The 20,030-nt window shown below is 38.6% G+C and overlaps 1 protein-coding gene across 5 annotated transcripts in view; it reads left to right on the top strand.

The window, feature by feature from the left end:
* LOC123635210 (zinc finger protein 177) overlaps positions 1-20,030 on the top strand; it is a 34,167-nt gene that overhangs the window by 8,934 nt on the left and 5,203 nt on the right. For 2 of the 5 annotated variants that reach the window (XM_045547176.1, XM_045547169.1), the window contains exons 2-4: positions 9,948-10,209; positions 11,000-11,085; positions 11,660-11,786. In XM_045547176.1, coding sequence (XP_045403132.1) covers positions 10,182-10,209; positions 11,000-11,085; positions 11,660-11,786 — 241 coding nt within the window. In that variant the 5' untranslated portion in view covers positions 9,948-10,181. Of the gene's footprint in view, positions 1-9,947; positions 10,210-10,999; positions 11,086-11,659; positions 11,787-12,189; positions 12,274-12,838; positions 12,922-13,457; positions 13,564-20,030 lie in introns of all 5 variants that reach the window. The other 3 variants (XM_045547149.1, XM_045547139.1, XM_045547159.1) reach the window with 3 other exon arrangements.

Genomic DNA, 20,030 nt, shown 5'->3' with positions numbered 1-20,030 from the left:
GTCATTTACATCTCTTTGTGCCCATGTGCTCATCCTGTAGCTCCTAATTATTAGTGAGTACATGTGGTATTTGTTTTTCCACACATGTGCTTCCTTTGTGATTTGATGACTTTTTGAATATGTCATTCCCCTCTGTCCTAATCTGCAAGGTTTCTGCTGAGAAATCCACCGATAGTCTTATGGAGGCTCCCTTGTATATGACAGGTCACTTTTCCTGCTTTTAAAATTCTTTGACTTTTGACAATTTGATTACAATGTGTCTTGGTTTCAACCTCTTTAAATTGAATCTATTTGTGGGTTTTGGGGTTCATGAATCTAGATGTCCATATATCTCCCCAGATTTGGAAATTTACTACTATTATTTCTTTAAGTCAGCTTTCTACCTCCTTTCTCTTCTCATTGTGTAGCTTCCATAATGTTTATGTTCACTTAACAGGAGTCTCATAAGTCCTTAGGCTTTGTCTATTTCATTCTTTTGTTTTGATCCTCTGACTTGGATAACTTCAAATAATCTGTCTTTGAATATGTTGATTTTTCTGCTTCATCAATTATACTTTTGAACCCATCTGATGAATTTTTCAGTTCAGTTATTGTATTCTTCAGTTCCTGTATTTCTGTTTGGTTCTTTTTTTTTTTTTTTTTTTAATCATTTCTATCCCTGTGTTGAATTTCTCATTTTGGTCATGTATTGTTTTCCTGATTTCATTTAGTTGTGTATCTATGTTGTCTTTTAACTCATTAATATTTAAGATGAGTATTTTGAATTCTTATATGATTCACAAATCCCCATTTCTTGTGGTTACTTGTTTTTTTGATTTTTGATTCTTCATGTTCCTCATAAGTTACTTTGTTGTTTGTGCATTTGAAGTAGCAGCTAACTCTCCTAGTCTTTCTGGACTGGTCTTGTCTGGGAGAGACCTTCACCCATCAGTAGTGCTTCATGTAAAATGATATAGAGACTGACTCCTCAGAGAGTGTACCATATAAGGCTGGTGACAAGGTCCCCTTCTTTCTCCCCTTCTGGAGAGAAAGCTTCAGTTCTGCGCTTTCTCTCAGTCACACAGAGCAGGGCAGGCTGTAAGAGGATGCCTGCCCCTTTTCTTTGTTGCTGTCTGTCTCAGGGGACTGAGCTCTTTCCATTGTCCATTGCTCAGCATGAGGTGAGATACGAGCCCCTCATAGATTGCTCTGAGAAGTCATGACATGAGGTAGTCTCTCATTTCCCCCTGTGGGAGAAATCATGGGCCAAGGCAATCTTCTTGGCACTGAGTTTTGGGGGAGGGACTGATGCGGGTAAGCTGAAACAGTTCCTACCCATATAAATGCAACTGTTCTCGGTTTGTGCTCCTCCAGGGTGTTTCTCGTTATAGGCTGAATTCTGGATTTCTCTTCAAGGTATTTTGGTTCCAGTATTATTATTAATATATTGGTGTTTCCATGGACAAACAGAGCTAGGGCTTTCTACTCTGCCGTCTTGCTGATATCCTCTGAAATATATTACTTAATGTATTGTGGAATACAAATAAAATAGTTTGGAATTGATAATTCATACCCCTGCAGCAAACAAATTTATTAACTGAGTTATTTGTATACATTGTTTTATTTTTATTTTATTTTTTAAGACAGGGTCCCACTCTGGTACCTAGGCTAGAGTGCATTGGCATCATCATAGCTCACTGCAATCTCAAACTCCTGGGCTTAAGTGATCCTCTTGCCTCAGCCCGCCAACTAGCTAGGACCACAGGCATGTGCCACCATGCCCAGCTAATATTTTATTTTTTTGTAGAGATGGGATCTTGCTGTTGCCCAGGCTGATCTGAAACTCCTGGCCTCAAGCAGTCCTCCCACCTTGGCCTCCCAAAGTGCTAGAATTACAGGCGTGAGCCACTGTGCTCAGTCAGTTCTTTTATCTTTAGGCTTAGATTATATATTTAAAATATTGTTTTCCAAATTTACTTAGTTTAGTTTTCATCTTTCAATGTGGTTTTGTTATTCACATATGATACAGTTAAAAAGAGGTCATTTTTGTCACCTTAAGGTATTTTTTTTATAAATGCCCTTTATCAGGTTGAAAAATTTTTTTAGGCTTACTGAGCTTCATTTTTTAAAAAAATTATGGATAATGAGTTTTGTCAGATTCCTTTTCTATGTCTCATGAGATCAGTTATCTCTTTCTGGTCAGCTAATATGGTGAATTAAATTGGTTTACATTTGAAAATCAACCTGGCATTTTTTGGGTAAGTCTACTTGATGATGATATATAGTGTCTCTCCCCTGGCGATCCCACCCCCCCATTTATATAGCTAGATGTAGAGTGTGGTGCAGTGCCTTAAATGGATTTCTCTTCACTCTCTTGAGCTGCCCCTTGCCTTTTGGGATGGCTTCCTTGGGCATGGGGAAGGCCTGATGCCTCTCAGTGATCCTGCCTTACCTTAGTTTTTTATATACTGTGGTCTAATATTCAGGGAAGACTTGTGAGAAGGAGTCTGTGGATAGATACAGAATCACTGCGACTCTGCACACCATTCATATTCACTATGAATTCTGTGACTGAGACATCTCTAATTTGTTTAATCAGCCCATACTCTGCTGTTAAATTTTGGTAAGATTTAATGATGATTTTTTCTCATTTTTATCCATGGCATTTCCTTCTCTCACCACTTACCCAAGATTGAAAAAAATCATGGGTTTCTGGGCCTGGCTCGGTGGCTCACGCCTGTAATCCTAGCACTCTGGGAGGCCGAGGTGGGTGGATCGCTCCAAGTCAGGAGTTCGAGACCAGCCTGAGCAAGAGCGAGACCCCATCTCTACTAAAAAAAAATAGAAAGAAATTATCTGGCCAACTAAAAATATATATAGAAAAAATTAGCCGGGCATGGTGGTGCATGCCTGTAGTCCCAGCTACTCGGGAGGCTGAGGCAGTAGGATCGTTTAAGCCCAGGAGTTTGAGGTTACTGTGAGCTAGACTGACGCCACGGCCCTCACTCTAGCCCGGGCAACAGAGCGAGACTGTCTCAAAAAAAAAAAAAAAAAATCATGGGTTTCTTCTTTCTTAGAAAAGCTTATAATTTAGATTTATATGCATTCTTGAACCTCTGGTGTGTTTTTAAAAGCTATGGTTTTGTAGCTTATGTGGCTTGTTAAGAATGAGAGATCAGGCCAGGCGTGGTGGCTCACGCCTATAATCCTAGCACTCTGGGAGGCCGAGGCGGGTGGATCGCTCGAGGTCAGGAGTTCAAGACCAGCAAGAGCGAGACCCCGTCTCTACTAAAAATAGAAAGAAATTATTTGGCCAACTACAATATATATAGAAAAAAAATTAGCTGGGCATGGTGGCACATGCCTGTAGTCCCAGCTACTCGGGAGGCTGATGCAGTAGGATCGCTTAAGCCCAGGAGTTTGAGGTTGCTGTGAGCAAGGCTGATGCCACGGCACTCACTCTAGCCCGGGCAACAAAGCAAGACTCTGTCTCAAAAAAAAAAAAAAAAAAAAAAAGAATGAGAGATCAACTCTTGGAAGTTCTACATTGTAATGTAAATTTATGAGAAAATGTTTTTTAATTTTTGTGAAGTTGTACCTTCAGGGAGGATTTTTAGAAATGGGACTTCTAAGTCAAAGACTAAATGCAGTATAATTTTGCTATATGATCCGAAATTCCCTTTCTGAGTGATTTTTTTTGAGCGAAGTTAAAAATAATTCCAAAGGAAAATAAACAAGGAATATTAGTTTTAATTACAAGGCTCTTGTTTCCAAAAAGTTGTTTTGCATTTGTGTGTAAATGCATATTTTAAGTAGTGTTGTAGCTTATTTTGTATTACAGGCAGATACTTTATATATTTCTTATATTAAATTTTAGTTTTGTGTTTATTTTTACATGTATTTATTTGAGATATACTGCAGTATTCCTGAGGGAAATAGAGCTTGTGTGCCATTTAGCAAAGAATCATTGGGTGCCTTCAGTGAGCTAGGTACTAAGCCAATTATAGGGTACATGATGGCTACAAAAGGAATATAGTACTGGCTGCCATGGAGTTAACAGTCTAATTTTAAAGACAGATTTTAAATGAATATGGCAAGTATGTAATAGGAGGGCTTGTTATGGACAAATGAGGAAGGCTTTTTGAGAAGGACTGAATGTTTAATTTGAGAACTAAAGCTTGAGTAAGAATGAACTAGTCAAAGAATTGGGTTGAGTTGAGGGTTGTTAGAGTACGTGATGACATTTCACGTGGTAGGAACTCCAAGTGCAAATCCCAGGAACAAGAGAGAGTCTAGTTGTCTTTGAACCAAGAAAAGACAGAGGTTGAGAAAACAAAGGAAGACTGATGGGAGAGGGCTGGACTAGATGAATGAAGAATTGGGGCTGTATTCTAAGGCCACACCACAGAAAGCCAATGAAATGTTCTTAACTGGGAGAGTGATGTGATTCAACTTGTGACTTAAGTAGAAATAATTCTGAAGTCCTAAGTACCGTGCTAAGGTTTGGGTATGGTATTGTCTTAGTCCACTTGTGCTGCTACCATAAAATACTTAAAACTGGGTATTTCATAAATAATAGAAATTTATTTCTCACAGTTCTGGAGGCAGGTAAATTTAAGATCAAGGCACCAGCAGGTTCAGTGTCTGGTGAAGGCTCAGTCTCTGCTTCCAAGGTGATGTCTTGAACACTGTCTTCTCACATGGTGAAAGGGATGGAAGGCAAAGGGGGGGTGCCTATGAGTTCCCTTCAGCCCTTTTATGAAAGCACTAATCCATTCATGGGGACCGAGCCTTCACAATTTAATCACCTCTCAAAGGCCTTGGTTGCACTGGGGATTAAGTTTCAACATGAATTTTGGAAAGGACACAAATATTCAAACCATCTCACCAAGTTTATAATTTGAATTTGATGATGAATCTGGAAAAGGGGGGTAATCTTAGGAGAAAATATCCAAAACATTTTTTTTAATGGTAGTGAGGGGAATAGCAACAAACAACCTAGAAACGTTATGCTGAGGACATGACATTTAAACTGATACCAAAAATACAAGGAGTAGGAGTTAGATGGGCTAAAGATTGAGGGGAAGGGTGGCATGGTAAAGTGTTCTGCATAGAGACGGTATCATGGATCTTTTGATTAATTGGTTATTTATATTTCTGGTATGAGAGGGAAGGATTAAGTACATTAAGGATTAATTGCAGATTTGACACTACCATCTATTTACTGAAATAGAAAATGCAGAGTGAGGTAATAAATCTTTATTATAGAACTGATAGGAAAAAATAACTGATTTCAGTAAAGTGACATAAATCAAGTAAAGGTAAATTTTTAAGAACCCAGGCTGGGTGAGGTGGCTCACGCCTGTAATCCTAGCACTCTGGGAGGCCGAGGCGGGTGGATTGCTTGAGCTCAGGAGTTCGAGACCAGCCTGAGCAAGAGCGAGACCCTGTCTCTACTAAAAATAGAAAGAAATTATCTGGCCAACTAAAATATATATATATAGAAAAAAATTAGCTGGGCATGGTGGCGCATGCCTGTAGTCCCAGCTACTTGGGAGGCTGAGACAGTAGGATTGTTTAAGCCCAGGAGTTTGAGGTTGCTATGAGCTAGGCTGACGCCACGGCACTCACTCTAGCCCGGGCAACAAAGCGAGACTTTGTCTCAAAAAAAAAAAAAAAAAAAAAAATTTAAGAGCCCAAAAACTTTATAGTGCTTTAATTTCTTGGATAGAAAATTAAGGAATTGGACTCAGAGGCTTAGCATTGGAAAAAAATAGTATTTCATGTGTCAAATCAATCTTACCAAGGTGTATTTGTTCTTATACAAACAGCTAAATTGTGGGTGGTCCCAAGCTTGGGCCAAACATCCAAGATACTGCTTGCCAGTTGGGACATCCATTGAGCCTGCTGAGCCTGAATTCCTGTTCTCACCTTTCCCCAGTGGCTTGTTGTATACTTAATGATATACATTGGGTCCCTGGTAGGGGGAGAGAAAACACTGTCCATGGAGAAGATCAGACAGTCTTGAAGCATTCTTCTTGGTCTTACGGATTTGCACTAAGTGTCCATGTGAGAGTCACAGGCTGAGAGAAAGCAATTGTTTTCAGTTGGCTGCACTCTAATTAAGGATACTTCAAGAACCTGGTCCTGACCAAATGGTGAAAGCAAGAGAGAAATTAAACAGTCCAGAGAATGAGGGGTGATTCTGTTTGGTTTCAGGCAAGTTGAGGAAAAAGTTATCTTGTCTAGGTCCTAATTTTGCCCTTTGAGGAGTCAACATAAAGCTGAGGGGGCTGGCAAAATCTGAGGTGTTTCCTCAGCCCTTGCTGCAAGGGTGACGGGTCCTTTCTCCATAGGGATGTGATTTTAAAAAGTCATATCCTTAGGACTAACCACCTTCCACATAGAATGCCAACCAATAAATGTAGAAGTGAGGAAATTAAAACATCACCATTTGGTAATCATCATATAATAATAATTCAGTGAGGAAACTTCATTGAATGGATATTTTTTATAATAATTCAGTGAGGAAACTTTAATGGATATTTTTTTTTCTCCTCAAATAGGTAACTTGACCCCCAACTTCACATCCATCATAAAAGTTTATTTTAAGTGGATTCTAGACATCGAAGTGAAAGCAAACTAATTAAACTTCAAGAAAATAACATAGAATATCTTCATGGCCTTAGGGGTTGGGAAGTACTTCCTTAAATAAGATATAAATATGACTAAGTATAAAGGAAAGATATATAAACTGGACTACATTAAAATTGAAAACATTTGTTCATCAAAATGTACCTGTAAGAAAGCCTTAGAATGAGAAGGGAGAATTCCTACACATGGAACTGACAAAAGACTTGTATCCAGAATATATTAAGAACTCTTATAAATTAATTCCAAAAGTTCAAACATTCCAGTAGAAAAATAATGAGGTTTGAGCAGGCTCTTAACAAAACTGTAGTAATGGACAATAAACATGAAAAATAAAGTTTTTTATCCTCATTTAATAATCAGACAAATGTAAATTAAATCTACCACTGCATACACATCAGAATGGCTAAATGCCAAAAAAGTGACAATACCAAGTGTTAAAGATAAGGCAGAAGCTGGAATTTGCATACACTGCTTGTGGGAAGTGTAAAGTAGAAATGTGTTTTGAAAAACAGTTTGGCATTATCTGTTAAATTCGAACATAGGAATATACTCTTAAATATAACCATATCACAGCATTGAGCTGTGATAAATTAAGCAACTCAAATATCCATCAATACAAGGATACATAAATAAATTGGGATATATGGGTTGAATATCCCTTATCTGAAATACTTAGGACAAGAAGTGTTTCAGATTTTGGATTTTTTTCATGTTTTGGAATGTTTGCATTATATTTACCAGTTGAGCATCCCAAATCCAAAGTGCTCCAGTGAGCATTTCCTTTCAGCATCCTGTCAGTGCTCAAAAAGTTTCAGATTTTAGAGTATTTTGGATTTCAGATTTTCAGATTAGGGATCCTCAACCTGTATTTATGTTATGGAGTAGTTTTTAGTAAAAGGAAAAGAACTTATTACACATACATGCAACAATGTGAATGAATCTCATGCACACAATGTTGAATGAAAGAAGCTAGACACAAACTAATACATGCCATGTGATTTCATTTACATGAAGTTCAAAACATACAAAATTATGCTGTCAGAATAGTGCTTCCCATTTGGAGAAAAAAGTAATGATTTAGATGTGGCATGATGAGTCTCAGGCTGTAGAAATTCATAATGTGCGTACATTTATTCTGCCTTTTTTTGAATATATGCATATTTTTAATAGGCAAGAGTCTCATCTATTGCCCAGGCTGGTCATGAACTCCTGGGCTCACATGATTCTCCCACCTCAGTCTACCAAGTAGCTGGGACTACAAATGCAAATCACTGCACCTAGTTTTGAATATACATTTCAATAAAATATAAAGTAGACAAATTTTGGGTAATGTCTGATTCGGCACTCCACCCATACATTTTTTACCCTCTGCTAGGACCTAGGGATGTTAAAACCTTTAGATAAAATAAATTTAACAGAGTTTATTCAAGCATGAAAGGATTCATGAGTAAGTTAGCTCTCAGAACCTCAGAAGAGGCTTGGGGAGTTCAATGTTAGCAGTATGCCCAGCTGGATTTCATAGGCAGAATGTGGAAGCAAAGTAAAGAAATTATTTAGTTGGCTGCAGCTAGGCATTTGCCTTATTTGGGTGTAATTCATTGGAAAGTTCCTAGACAGATAGCTAGGTTGGCTGTTTGTGATTAGCTCAAGTTTGGTTTAGTGTATGTTTGTTTTTTTCAAATTTAATCAGTTTCAAGGAATTCTTCCAAGTTTTGGTTTACTTGTGTAAGGGGTCCAGGCACAGAAACAACCCCAGGCTAAATGGCTTCTTGCTTATTGTGCTTTAACCGGGGAGAGAGTCAGATCTGTGTGTGTGAGAAAACTCTGGTGTTTCTCTGTTGAAGTAGATGGGCACTTGAGATATATTCTGTGCTTATTTTGTGAACCATGGGAAGTAATGCTTTGGATCAAAAGTTGACTATCACTGTTTTAGGCAAGCCAGGTGTCAGTTTTCAAGTGCCTTCTGAAATGGTTATTTTCCTATTGTTATCATCTTGCCCAGAACCAGTTCTGAGTGTGTAAACACAAATTTGTTGGGGGGAGGGGCTGGAAGTAGGGGATGATATTCCTTATTCATCTACTTGACTTTTTCCCATAGAACTTATCAGATGATATAGTACATATTTATGTGTTTTATCTGCTTAGCCTTTTGGAATGTGAGATACCTAAGGTGTAGGACATTTTTTTGTATAGTTGACTGCTCTCTCCTTGGTGTCTGGTATATTACCTGGCAAAAAGAAGGCCCTTCATAAGTCTTTGCAGAATGAACGAAAGCATAAGCCAGAGGTAAGGACTTGAAGGGAGGCAACCCGGCCTACATGGCTTTGCCAGCTGGAGGAGCTCAAAGATGTGTGAATTCAGTAAACCATTTGTGTTGAGGGTCCTCAAGACCATCCTTGTGCTCAGTGATTTACAAGAAGCCCTCACAAGATTCAGAAGTTATTAGAGCATGATTATAGTTTATTAAAACAAAAGGATACACATTAGAATCAGCACACGGAAAAAATGCGTGGGTTGAAGTCAGAAGAAATCAAGCTTCCAGGTGTCCTCTCCCAGTGTAGTCACATGGATAGCACCTAATTCTTCTAGTAACAGTGTGTAATATCCATGAGAAGTGCTGCCAGCTGGGGAAGCTCACCTGAACTTTAGTGTCCAGCGTTTTTATTGAGGGTTAGTCACGTAGGCAGTCAGTGCCTCTGTGACTTACTTCATCCACTCAGGCCTAGCCTCCCGAAGTTCAACCTCATTCATTGTTGCCCAAAGCCTCAGTTGTGCAAAAACAGGTTTTCCACATAAATCATAATCATTAGCATAAACTGTCTGGTGATACTAGTAGTATGATTCAAGACCTGAAGCATACTACTTCAGGTCTTGAACCTGAAGCACTTATTGGACAAGATATTCCATGGGCTGAGAGGTCATCTCCTGAACTGAACCACGGTCAGTCCTGAAGACACATCTTTCTCAGGAAGGTGTAGGTTTGGGGCAACCTAGGCCTGTTGAGTTAACCTTTCTGCACATCATTTCATGACCATCGTCTGGTCATGTTGGAGAATAACAACCTTAGGATTTTAGGCTTTGAGTCAAAGTAACCTGTGTTCAAATTCTAGCTCACTGCTTCCTAATTGGTGCTGTTAGATCAATTACTGTTATTGTCTGAGCTTAGGTTTCCTCAACTATTGAATGACAGTAACAAAAATTGCTTTGATAATCATATGAACTTATCCTACCACTGTTTCTGGCACATAATGGATACTCAGTAAATGGCAGTTGATATTTATGTATTTATATCCATGTGGCATTGTGTTCTATAGATTTTGATGGCATTCCCATGAATAGCTTCATTTTCTGCAGAGAGATGACTAATGAACGATGCATCATGACAGATGAATAATGCCTGCTGGTTAAAGATTGACAAGATGAGGCAAGACTCGCATTACTACTTAATCAAGAGGAATTGAGGTTGACCTATCCATAAATTCAAACCCTGTCTTGAAGAGACTTTGGGAACAAGATGATCAGGCAGATTTTACCAACAGACTCACAGGATGCCAGCCATTTATCTTTCTCTTGGTGGTAAGTCCTTTTTGATGTTCCTTTGAGACCCTGCTGTAACTAGCCTGTGAACAACTTGTCTTATGATCAGGGTCTAGGATCTAAGTAGCCCTGCTTCTGAGCTACGAGGGGTAGGGGTGGGTGGTATGCTAACATAGATATGAATATTCTGTTGCCTAAATCCTGGGATTTGGGAAGGAAGGGTAAGCATGCTTGCTTTTGTGGAGGAGGTTCTGCTTAAATCACATGATGACTTTCGTCGTTTTTGGCCTAAAATAAAAAAAGTCTGGCTGAGCACGGTGGCTCGTACCTGTAATCCCAGTGGTCTGGGAGGCCAAAGTGGGAGGATTGCTTGGGGCCAGGAGTTCAAGACCAGCCTGAGCAAGAGCAAGAGCTCCATCTCTACAAAAAAATAGAAAAATTAGCCTATAATCCCAGCTACTTGGGAGGCTGAGGCAGGAGAATTGCTTGAGTCCAAGAGTTTGAGGTTGCAATGAGCTGTGACAACACCACTGTACTGTAGCCCAGATAACAGAGCAAGACTCTGTCTCAAAAAAACCAAAACAAACAAAAAAGCGTTAACCATTCATTTCTTTGTCTATAAAATGAGATTATTATAATCTTTCTCCTGGTTATCAAAGCCTAAAGCACCTTTTCTGGCATCAGGTGGGACAGGCTGTTCGGGCATTTTATCGCAACTGTGTGTGTGCGTATGTGTATATGTATTTTCACTTAGAATTAGTGTAAAGTGGTTTCTGGGCTTAAAATATGGGCAGCCTGGGTTCTCAGGTTTTTTTTTCCTTTTCTTAAGATCATTCTCAAGACATTTTCTGTCTTCATGAGGCAAAATCTGTTGAGGAAAGGATGGTGGCTGGGTGGTCAACAAATTATTCTCAGGTAAGTAAGAAATTGATTTTCATATAGAAGCATCTCTTTCTTCCTACCAAGTGGATGTGTTTCCTTCTAGTGAAACAGAGCTCCTTCAAGCAATTAGGGCCTGCTTGGGGACTAAGTCTCTAGTCAGATTTCTTCAGATGACAGGGCCTCTCATGTGGTTAGCAGATTACATAGGGATTCTGTTATCCAGTATTTACTAATTTAATCTGACTCTCATCCATGCTAGCTGTGTGCTTTCATTTTGCTATGATAGACACTAAGGGAGAGATTGAACATATACATAGAGAATTTGTGTTGGCACTGGAGCATTTATTTCAGTCTCTGTAATGTGCTCAGGACTATACTAAAATCTGTCAATAGAGAAAAATAAGGCCAGAAGAGGTCACAGTCCAGTTGGTGCTCTTAAAGCTGTGCGACTAGATAAGATCACCAGTGAGTATGTAGAGATACAAGGACTGAGGACCGTCGAGTGCTAGAGACCACAGAACCCTGTCAAGACATCAGCTCCCTCATTCTCTAGTGAACATGATGGAGAAGGTACTTGCCTGATGCCAACATGTGTGTGATGGTTTAGGACTCAGTGACCTTTGAGGATGTGGCTGTGCACTTCACCCAGGAGGAGTGGACTTTGTTGGATCAAACTCAGAGGAACTTATACAAAGATGTGATGCTGGAGAACTACAGGAATCTAGTTGCAGTAGGTAAGGCTGGTACCATTCCTTCATTTAGTCTTTTTCTGGAACAAATATTTTTTAAGTAACTGTATTTTCCTCATGAAAATGAAAATCTGTTCGTTGTATTGGCTATGTTTTCTCTATGAAGAAAAGTCTTAGGGTTTCTTAAATGTGTATACAAGCTTAAGCCTGTGTTTCAAGGAAGGACCACCTGTCTTTTTGGTACACAATGAAAGAGAGAGTCTTTGCAGTTTAGGTTCATTTGAAGGTTTACCGGTTAATGAATTTTGGCATGAACATTTTGTTGTTTCTCCAAGTTACACCTGACAGTGTTCAGAATGACTGAAAAGCAGAATCTTGGCCCCTGATTTATGGAGATATTTGACATCCCTTGCACATTCTTCTTACATCATTCATCTTTCCCTGAAAGCAGGGCACCAGCTGTGCAGACCTGGTCTGATTTTTCAGGTGGAACAAGGACAAGAGCTCAGGACAATGGAGAAAGCTCTCCAAGGTGAGGGAGAAGACAGATGTGATTCTTTATGAGAAATAACCCTAATCGGTGAGAGGTGCAGTCCATTTGGAAATGTTAAGTAGGAGGCTTTTGAAGATGCACTGTATTTTTTGAGAATATTGAGGCCATTTGGTTTCTGAGGTTCCTTGGGTAACTTAGACTTCTCTTTGTCTTTCACTTTCCATCCATCTTTGAAACTTTCTTTTGACCTGACAGTAAGATCTCTCCCATTTCTTCTTTAAATTCATCATTTGCATTTAGCTCTTTATCCATTTCCTTTCAGCTTTGTTTCCCTGGCTATGCCTGTTTTTTGTTCACTATCAGTCTCAACATTTAGAGAATCATTTCTTGGTAAATCACCTACCAGTTTGACCTCAGCACCTTACTGTTGCCAACCTCTTAATATAGCCAAGTTTCTCAATCTGTTTCCCTTTTTTTCTTGTTTTTTTAAAAACTATATTTCAAGGCAGTGTTTGAAAATATATATGCATTGGTCTTGCATTAACATCTTTCTTTTATCATTTATTTCTTTAAGAACTTAAATTTTGTTTTCATCTTATTTCAGATTGGGAGATTTGTATTAATACCAAATGGTCAGCACCTCAGCAGAATTTTTTGCAGGGGAAAACATCCAATGTGGTGGAAATGGTAAGATTCACAAGATATAATTTCTTGCCTTCCACATTAGAGGAAGAATGGAAATTCCATAAAATAGAAAATCTGCACAGTCATCATGAGAAATAATTAAAACTAGTCTTATTCAACTGAAAAAAAAAAAAACCATCTCTCAGAGAGACTCTGAGCATCATCAATTTGACAAGGCATCCCTCAAAATATATTTCTTTACCAAGTTCCTTCAACTAAACAATCTCATGTAGCTAACTTATAAGAAGTTTTAGATAAATAATTTGGTCTTGGGCTGTTATTAGTTAAACTGTATTAGGAGCCCAGTGAAAGTAAAGAATATAACAGAACTTTCCAACAGAATAGTCACTTCATTCTACTTGAAAGCACTTAGGTCTGGAACCATGCATTGCAGTGAAAGTGGTAGGAAAAAACAAAAAACTTCAATCATACTGATTTATTTTCTATAAATAAAAGAATTCATGGTAAAGAGGGGAATCTCTGAATGAAATAAATTTGAAAAAACTTTTATAAGTTATTATTAATCTCTTCCTCAACAGGAGAGAAACCACGTTGGAGAGGAACTGTTTAACCAATGTGAAAAAGCTTTGGGTGAACACGCATGCCTTAAGACTGACAGGAACACTTACTTTAGAAAGAAAACTTGTGAGTGTAATCAGTGTGAAACAGCCTTCACAAAACACTCTACTTTTACTCTGCATAAGAAAACTGATATTGGAGAGAAACTTCTTAAATGTAATCAGTATGAAACAGCGTTCAGCCAAAATCCACATCTTCTGGTTTACAAGAAAACTCACACTCAAGAGAAACTATGTAAATGCAGTGACTGTGGAAAAGGCTTACCTTCCTCCTTACACCTTAGGGAATGTATAAGAGTTCATGGTGGAGAGAGACCTTATGTTTTTAAGGAGCATGAGAAAGCCTTTTCTCATTCTAGGGGCCTTTTTGTACACATGCAAACTCACAGAGGAGAAAAACCCTATGAATGTCAGAAAAGTGGGAAAGCTGTCACTCGGTCTTCATATCTTACTCCACATTTAAGAACTAACAGTAGAATGATGCCTATGGAATGTAAGAAGTTTGAGAAAGCCTTTGCTTATTCCCAAGGTTTTGCTAAACATGTAAGACTTAACAATAGAGGGAAACACTATGGTTGCAAGGAATGTAGCAAAGAGTTTACTTGTTTCTCAAAACTTAACATTCACATGCGAGTTCACACTGGAGAAAAACCATATGAGTGTAATAACTGTGGGAAAGCCTTCAGTGATTGTTCAGGTCTTATAAAACACAGGCGAACTCACACTGGAGAAAAGCCTTATGAATGTAAGGAATGTAGAAAAGCCTTTGCCAGCTCCTCCCATCTTACTGTACATATGAGAACTCATACTGGTGAGAAGCCTTATCAATGTAAGGAGTGTGGTAAAGCCTTTAGTAATTCCTCTTGCTTTAAAAGTCACATGCAGACTCACCCTGGTGTAAAACCCTATGACTGTAAGCAGTGTGGGAAAGCCTTTATTCGATCCTCATTTCTTACTCAGCACTTAAGAAGTCACAGTGTGGAAAGGCCTTTTGAGTGTGAGCAATGTGGGAAAGCCTTTAGATACTCCTCACACCTTGGTCAGCATAGAAGAACACACACTGGAGAGAGACCATATAAATGTAAAAACTGTGGACGAGCCTTTACTATTTCATCAGGCCTTAGAGTACACATGAGAACTCACACTGGTGAACGGCCGTTTGAATGTCAGAAGTGTGGGAAAACCTTTACTCGATCTACATATCTTATTCGGCATTTAAGAACTCACAGTGGGGAGAAGCCATACATAAGGAATGTAGGAAAACCTTTAATAAGTCGTCATGCCTTAGTGAATGTATAAGAATTCACACTTGAGAGGAGCTTATGCTTGGAAAGAATCTGGGAAAGCCACTACTTTCTCACACTTACTGAACATGTACTAATTCATGTTGGGATTGTACACATTCATAAGAAATGTGGGAAGCTTTCCCTGGTTTCTCAAATCTCAAGAAAGAGAAGCCATATGACTGTAAGGAATGTGGGAAAGCCTTGGCTCATTCCACAAGCCTTACTTACTATTCGTGTGTCTACACATCCTAGAAAACAAACTATGAGTGTAAGGAATGTAGGAGAACCTTCATTTGACCCTCACGCTTCGAGTCTGTTTAAACTCATGCTAGAGAGAAACAGTATGATTGTGAGAAGGATGGAAAAGCTGCTTTTAGGCCAGACGTGGTGGCTCACACCTGTAATCCTAGCACTTTAGGAAGCCAAGGAGTGAGGATTGCTTGAGACAAGGAGTTCAAGATCAGCCTGGGCAACATAGAAACATAGATCTCCTGTCTATCAAAAAGAAATATATATATATATATATAGTAGCTGGGCATGGTGGTACATGCTTGTAGTGCCAGCCACTCAGGATGCTGAGGGGGGAGGGTGCTTTAGTCCAAGCATGTGAGGCTGCAGCCTGGGTGACAGAGTGAGACCCTATCTCCAAAAAAAAAAAAACCCTCAAAAAAACAAAAACTTATTTTCCTCTGGTCTTGCTGAACTTCTGAGCACACTGGATGTAAATGCAAGTCCTCTGGATGTAAGAGATGTGTTGAAACATTTCACTCTGCCTTATACCTACATATTCGGCTGTGATGTTACAGGTGTTAAAAATCCTATCAATTTAGAAAATGTGGAGATTTTTGTTTTTATCTTCTGCTTCAGCAAAGTGTAAAAGCACACATTACTAAGAAATCCCATGGTGAAAGGGATGTGGGAAAGGCCTTGATTTTTCTTTGTCATTAGGAAATGTGATCCACACTGGAGAGGAACTGTGACTGTAGGGAAGGTGGAAAAGGCTTACTTTGTTAAGCCTAGTATTAATTTGCTGTATGTACAAAAGTCACACTGGAGAAATACTTTATTGGAATGCTTTGGGTAAATATACATGTCTTAAACATATACATTTATTATAAAACAAGATGATCTTTTCTAATTTAATGAAAAAAGTTTATTGACTTATATTAATTTAATCCACATTTTTAGAGTTAATTTGTCAATATTAATTGTAACACTAAGAACATCAACAAGTAAGATTTTCAGAAAGCGGCTGGGTGTGGTGGCTCACGCCTGTAATCCTAGCCCTCTGGGAGGCCGAGGCGGGTGGATCACTCGAGGTCAGGAGTTCGAGACCAGCCTGAGCGAGACCCCATCTCTACTAAAAATAGAAATAAATTATCTGGACAACTAAAAGTATATATAGAAAAGATTAGCCGGGCATGGTGGCGCATGCCTGTAGTCCCAGCTACTTGGGAGGCTGAGGCAGTAGGATCGCTTAAGCCCAGGAGTTTGAGGTTGCTGTGAGCTAGGCTGATGCCACGGCACTCACCATAGCCCGGGCAACAGAGTGAGACTCTGTCTCAAAAAAAAAAAAAAGATTTTCAGAAAGCAACTGCAGGGTTTAAGATAAAAATCTTAAAAGGTTTTTTATTAAAAATCTTAGTTACAAAAATATTTTAAATAAAATCTAAAAGTAAGGAGTTTAGAAAAGCTTTGGGGTACAGCCTTTTTACTTATTGCCTATGAGAAAATTGATACTGGCAGAGAAAATCAAATTTTTATTTAAATCAGTTTGCTTTTTGGTGCATCCTTAAACTAGTGATGAGGGCATGGTATCCGCTGAAGGCGTGTTCTCAAGAGCCCGCCCCACAGGGCCCCTGACTGGAAGTGCAAGTGCGAATCCGCCAGAGGAGGGAGGGTCAAGGGCACACTTTGTAGCCCCAGCCATTCCGGAGCCAGGGCTCTTCCTCCCACAGACCTCACCTGCTGCTTCTTGCTTGGGGCCTCCTGTTTCTCGCCCCAGGCCTCCTGTAGCCGGAGTTTCTTTCCAGAGGCCTGTACCGGCTGTTCCAGGTGTCTGTCCTTGGAGGAGGCCAGTGGCTGAAAACGATCAGGGCGCATTGCAGGGCCTTTCCCCATCCTCTGTATTCTTCCTCTTTATAAGTCTCCGCAAAACCAGACCATTTTTCCCTGAGGAAAATGCTGTTTCCTGTACCTCACTTTCCTGCATTATTGAGGTATTTTGGTATTGTCGCTATCAGTTCACAGAGATTTTCCCTCTTTTTTCCCCCTCTTTCCCCATCTGTTATGTGGCTGCACCTTCGTGCCGAATAGACGATTGAGTTCCCATCTGAATGAGCTTGTGTGTGGTTCTTCACATTCATGGACTGAGGTCTTCAATGTCAATTTTTAGACGTAAAGTTGTTGGGTCAAAGGATAAATGCATGTGTAATATTCCTAAATATTATCAGTTGCCCCCACTCTGTGGGACTCGTACTATTTTGAGGTCTCAGAGTGTAAATTTTGTATCCAGCAAGGCTGCAGGCCTCTCTTAATTTTCCTTTTACCTGTAGATTATTTTGGATATTTACACACTGTCGTATTATCTATGAATAACAGGTTTATTCTTCCTTTAAAACAGTCCTACCTATTACGTCCTCCTCCCTGACCCCCCAAATTTACCCTACTGCCTACGACCTCTAGAGATTAGAAGGCTGTATCCTGATCTTCCAGGTCTCAGGATGAAGGCTGTCTGCTTGTCACTACTTACATGTTGGTCGTGTTTTTGATAAAATTCTAAGTTTAAGGACATTCTCTTCCTTTCTTTTCCCCATTTGCTAGGATTATTTTTATAACAGTGTTACTGACATAATATCACATTTATTTTATCCATTTAAAGTATAAATCAGCAGTTTTGGTATATTGACAGTTGTGCAAGCATCACCGCCATCTAGTTCTAGAACATTTTCCTTACCTCAAAAAGAAACCCTGTACTTATCAGCAGTCACTCCCCACCCACTCCATTCCATTCCCTGGCAACCACTAAGAGGCTTTCTGTCTCTGTGTATGTGCCTCTTCTTTTTCTTTTCTTTTTTTTTTTTTTTTGAGACAGAGTGTCATTCTGTTGCTCAGGGTAGAGTACCATGGCATCAGCCTAGCTTACAGCAACCTCAAACTCCTGGGCTCAAGCAATCCTACTGCCTCAGCCTCCCGAGTAGCTGGGACCACAGGCACGCGCCACCATGCCCGGCTAATTTTTTCTATATATATTTTCAGTTGTCCAGATAATTTCTTTCTATATTTTTTAGTAGAGATGGGGTCTCGCTCTTGCTCAGGCTGATCTTGAACTCCTGAGCTCAAACAATCCTCTTGCCTCGGCCTCCCAGAGTGCTAGGTGGATGTGCCTATTCTAAACATTTCATATACATGACGTCATATAATATATGGTTCTTTGTGACTGCTTTCAGTTAACATAACGGTTTCAAGGTTTATCTGTAGTATGCATCAGTACTTTGTTCTTTTTTATTGTTAAATAATATTTCATTGTATGGATGTACCATATTTTAGTTATCCATTCATAAATTGATGGACATTTGGGTTGTTTCCCCTTTTTGGCCATTATAAATATTGGTGCTATGAATATTTGTATGCAAGTTTTTGTGTGGATATATGTTTTCATTTCTCTTGGGTATATACTCAGGAGTGGAATGGCTCATTCATAAATCTACGTTAACCTTTTGGCAAATTGCCAGGCTGTTTTCTAAAGTGGGTATACCATTTCAATTTTCCCTCAACAAAAAATAAGAGTTACAGTTTCCCCACACCCTCACCAACACTAATTTGTCTTTTTAATTATGGCCATCTTAATGGGTGTGAAGTATCTTATTGTGGTTTTGCTGTGCATTTCTCTGATTGGTAATGGTGTTGAATATCTTTTCATGTGCTATTGTTGAACTTTGTAGCTTCTTTAGAAAAATGTTCATGTAGATCATTTGCCCGTCTTTTGAGTTGTCTTTTTAAAATTCAGTTGGCTGAATTAAATGCAGCCTAAAATTTTTCAGGCTGAAAAAATTTTAACTTATTTTAAAAATCATGTTGTGATAATGATTTTTATCATTTTTACTCTGTGATTGAGATGATCATAGAGTTTTTAAACTATGATCTGTTAACAAAGAAAATAATGTTGATTGATTTTCTGATAGTAAACTTCTCTCACATTCCTGGGGTAAACCCAACTTGATTCTGTTGTATCATTTATTGGACTTATTTCCTTTAAAATATCTGAATCCATGTTTATTGAAATTTGCCTATAGTTTTGTTTTCTTACAATGGCCTTGTCACATTTGATATGAATATGCCAATCTCAAAGAATATTCTTCCTCCCTTTATATACTCTTAATCAGGGTAATCGTTTTGATAAGTCACACTATTTGTGAAATTACTTTCAAAGTGACTATGTTTTTTTCCCTATGGTAATACTGTGTAAGCTACTGTAATAGAATAATAAAAAATACAAACATGACGTTTTGAATCATGCAGAATTCTGGGATTTTGCATAAAGGCTAAATTAAACAAAACCTTCCAAATACCTAGTTCTTGCCTTACAGATTTGATAAGTTGTTATTATTACCTACACTTATATTTAATATAATGTAAACAGTGACCAATTACATAGAAGTATAATTTAAGTAACCAAGGTCTTCATAAATGTGTCTAATCTCTGGAACATTTTCATTCAGACTGGAATTCTTACTTTGAATGGCATAAGTGACCAATAAAGTCTTTGATCCTGGTGGGTTTTTTCTTGGGGGGGTGGGTTGTGTTTTGCGGGGGGGTTGTGAAGAAAATTTAAACATCTAGTTTTTGGGTTTTTCTTTTAGGAATTTGGGCAGTGAGTTATTGTTACTGGGGAAACCTAGAGCCTCTCTGAAGGGATCAGCAATAGTCCAGATTCTTCTTTCTTTTTTATATTTTTAGAATTGTAAAAATACATAAAGCAAAATTTGCCATTTGAAATGTACAATTCAGTGCCATTACTTGTATCACCATGTTATACAACCACCATCATCTAGTTCTTTTTTTTTTTGTCATTATTATAGGACTATTCTATTTATTTTTGTGTAGTTAGTTTTGGTAAGTTATATTTCTGTAGGAATTGATTTATCTCCTGAGTTTTTAATTTGGTTGGCATAAAGCTATTCATAATAAAAGTTATAATATCTTATTTGTTTAACCTCTGCAACATCTATACTTATGTTCTTTTTCT

This window comes from Lemur catta, chromosome 1 (assembly GCF_020740605.2).
Source record: "Lemur catta isolate mLemCat1 chromosome 1, mLemCat1.pri, whole genome shotgun sequence".
In the NCBI taxonomy this organism is placed as follows: Eukaryota; Metazoa; Chordata; class Mammalia; order Primates; family Lemuridae; genus Lemur; species Lemur catta.
The sequence above is the reverse complement of the archived record's forward strand: the minus strand, read 5'-3'. Positions and strand labels throughout refer to the sequence as shown.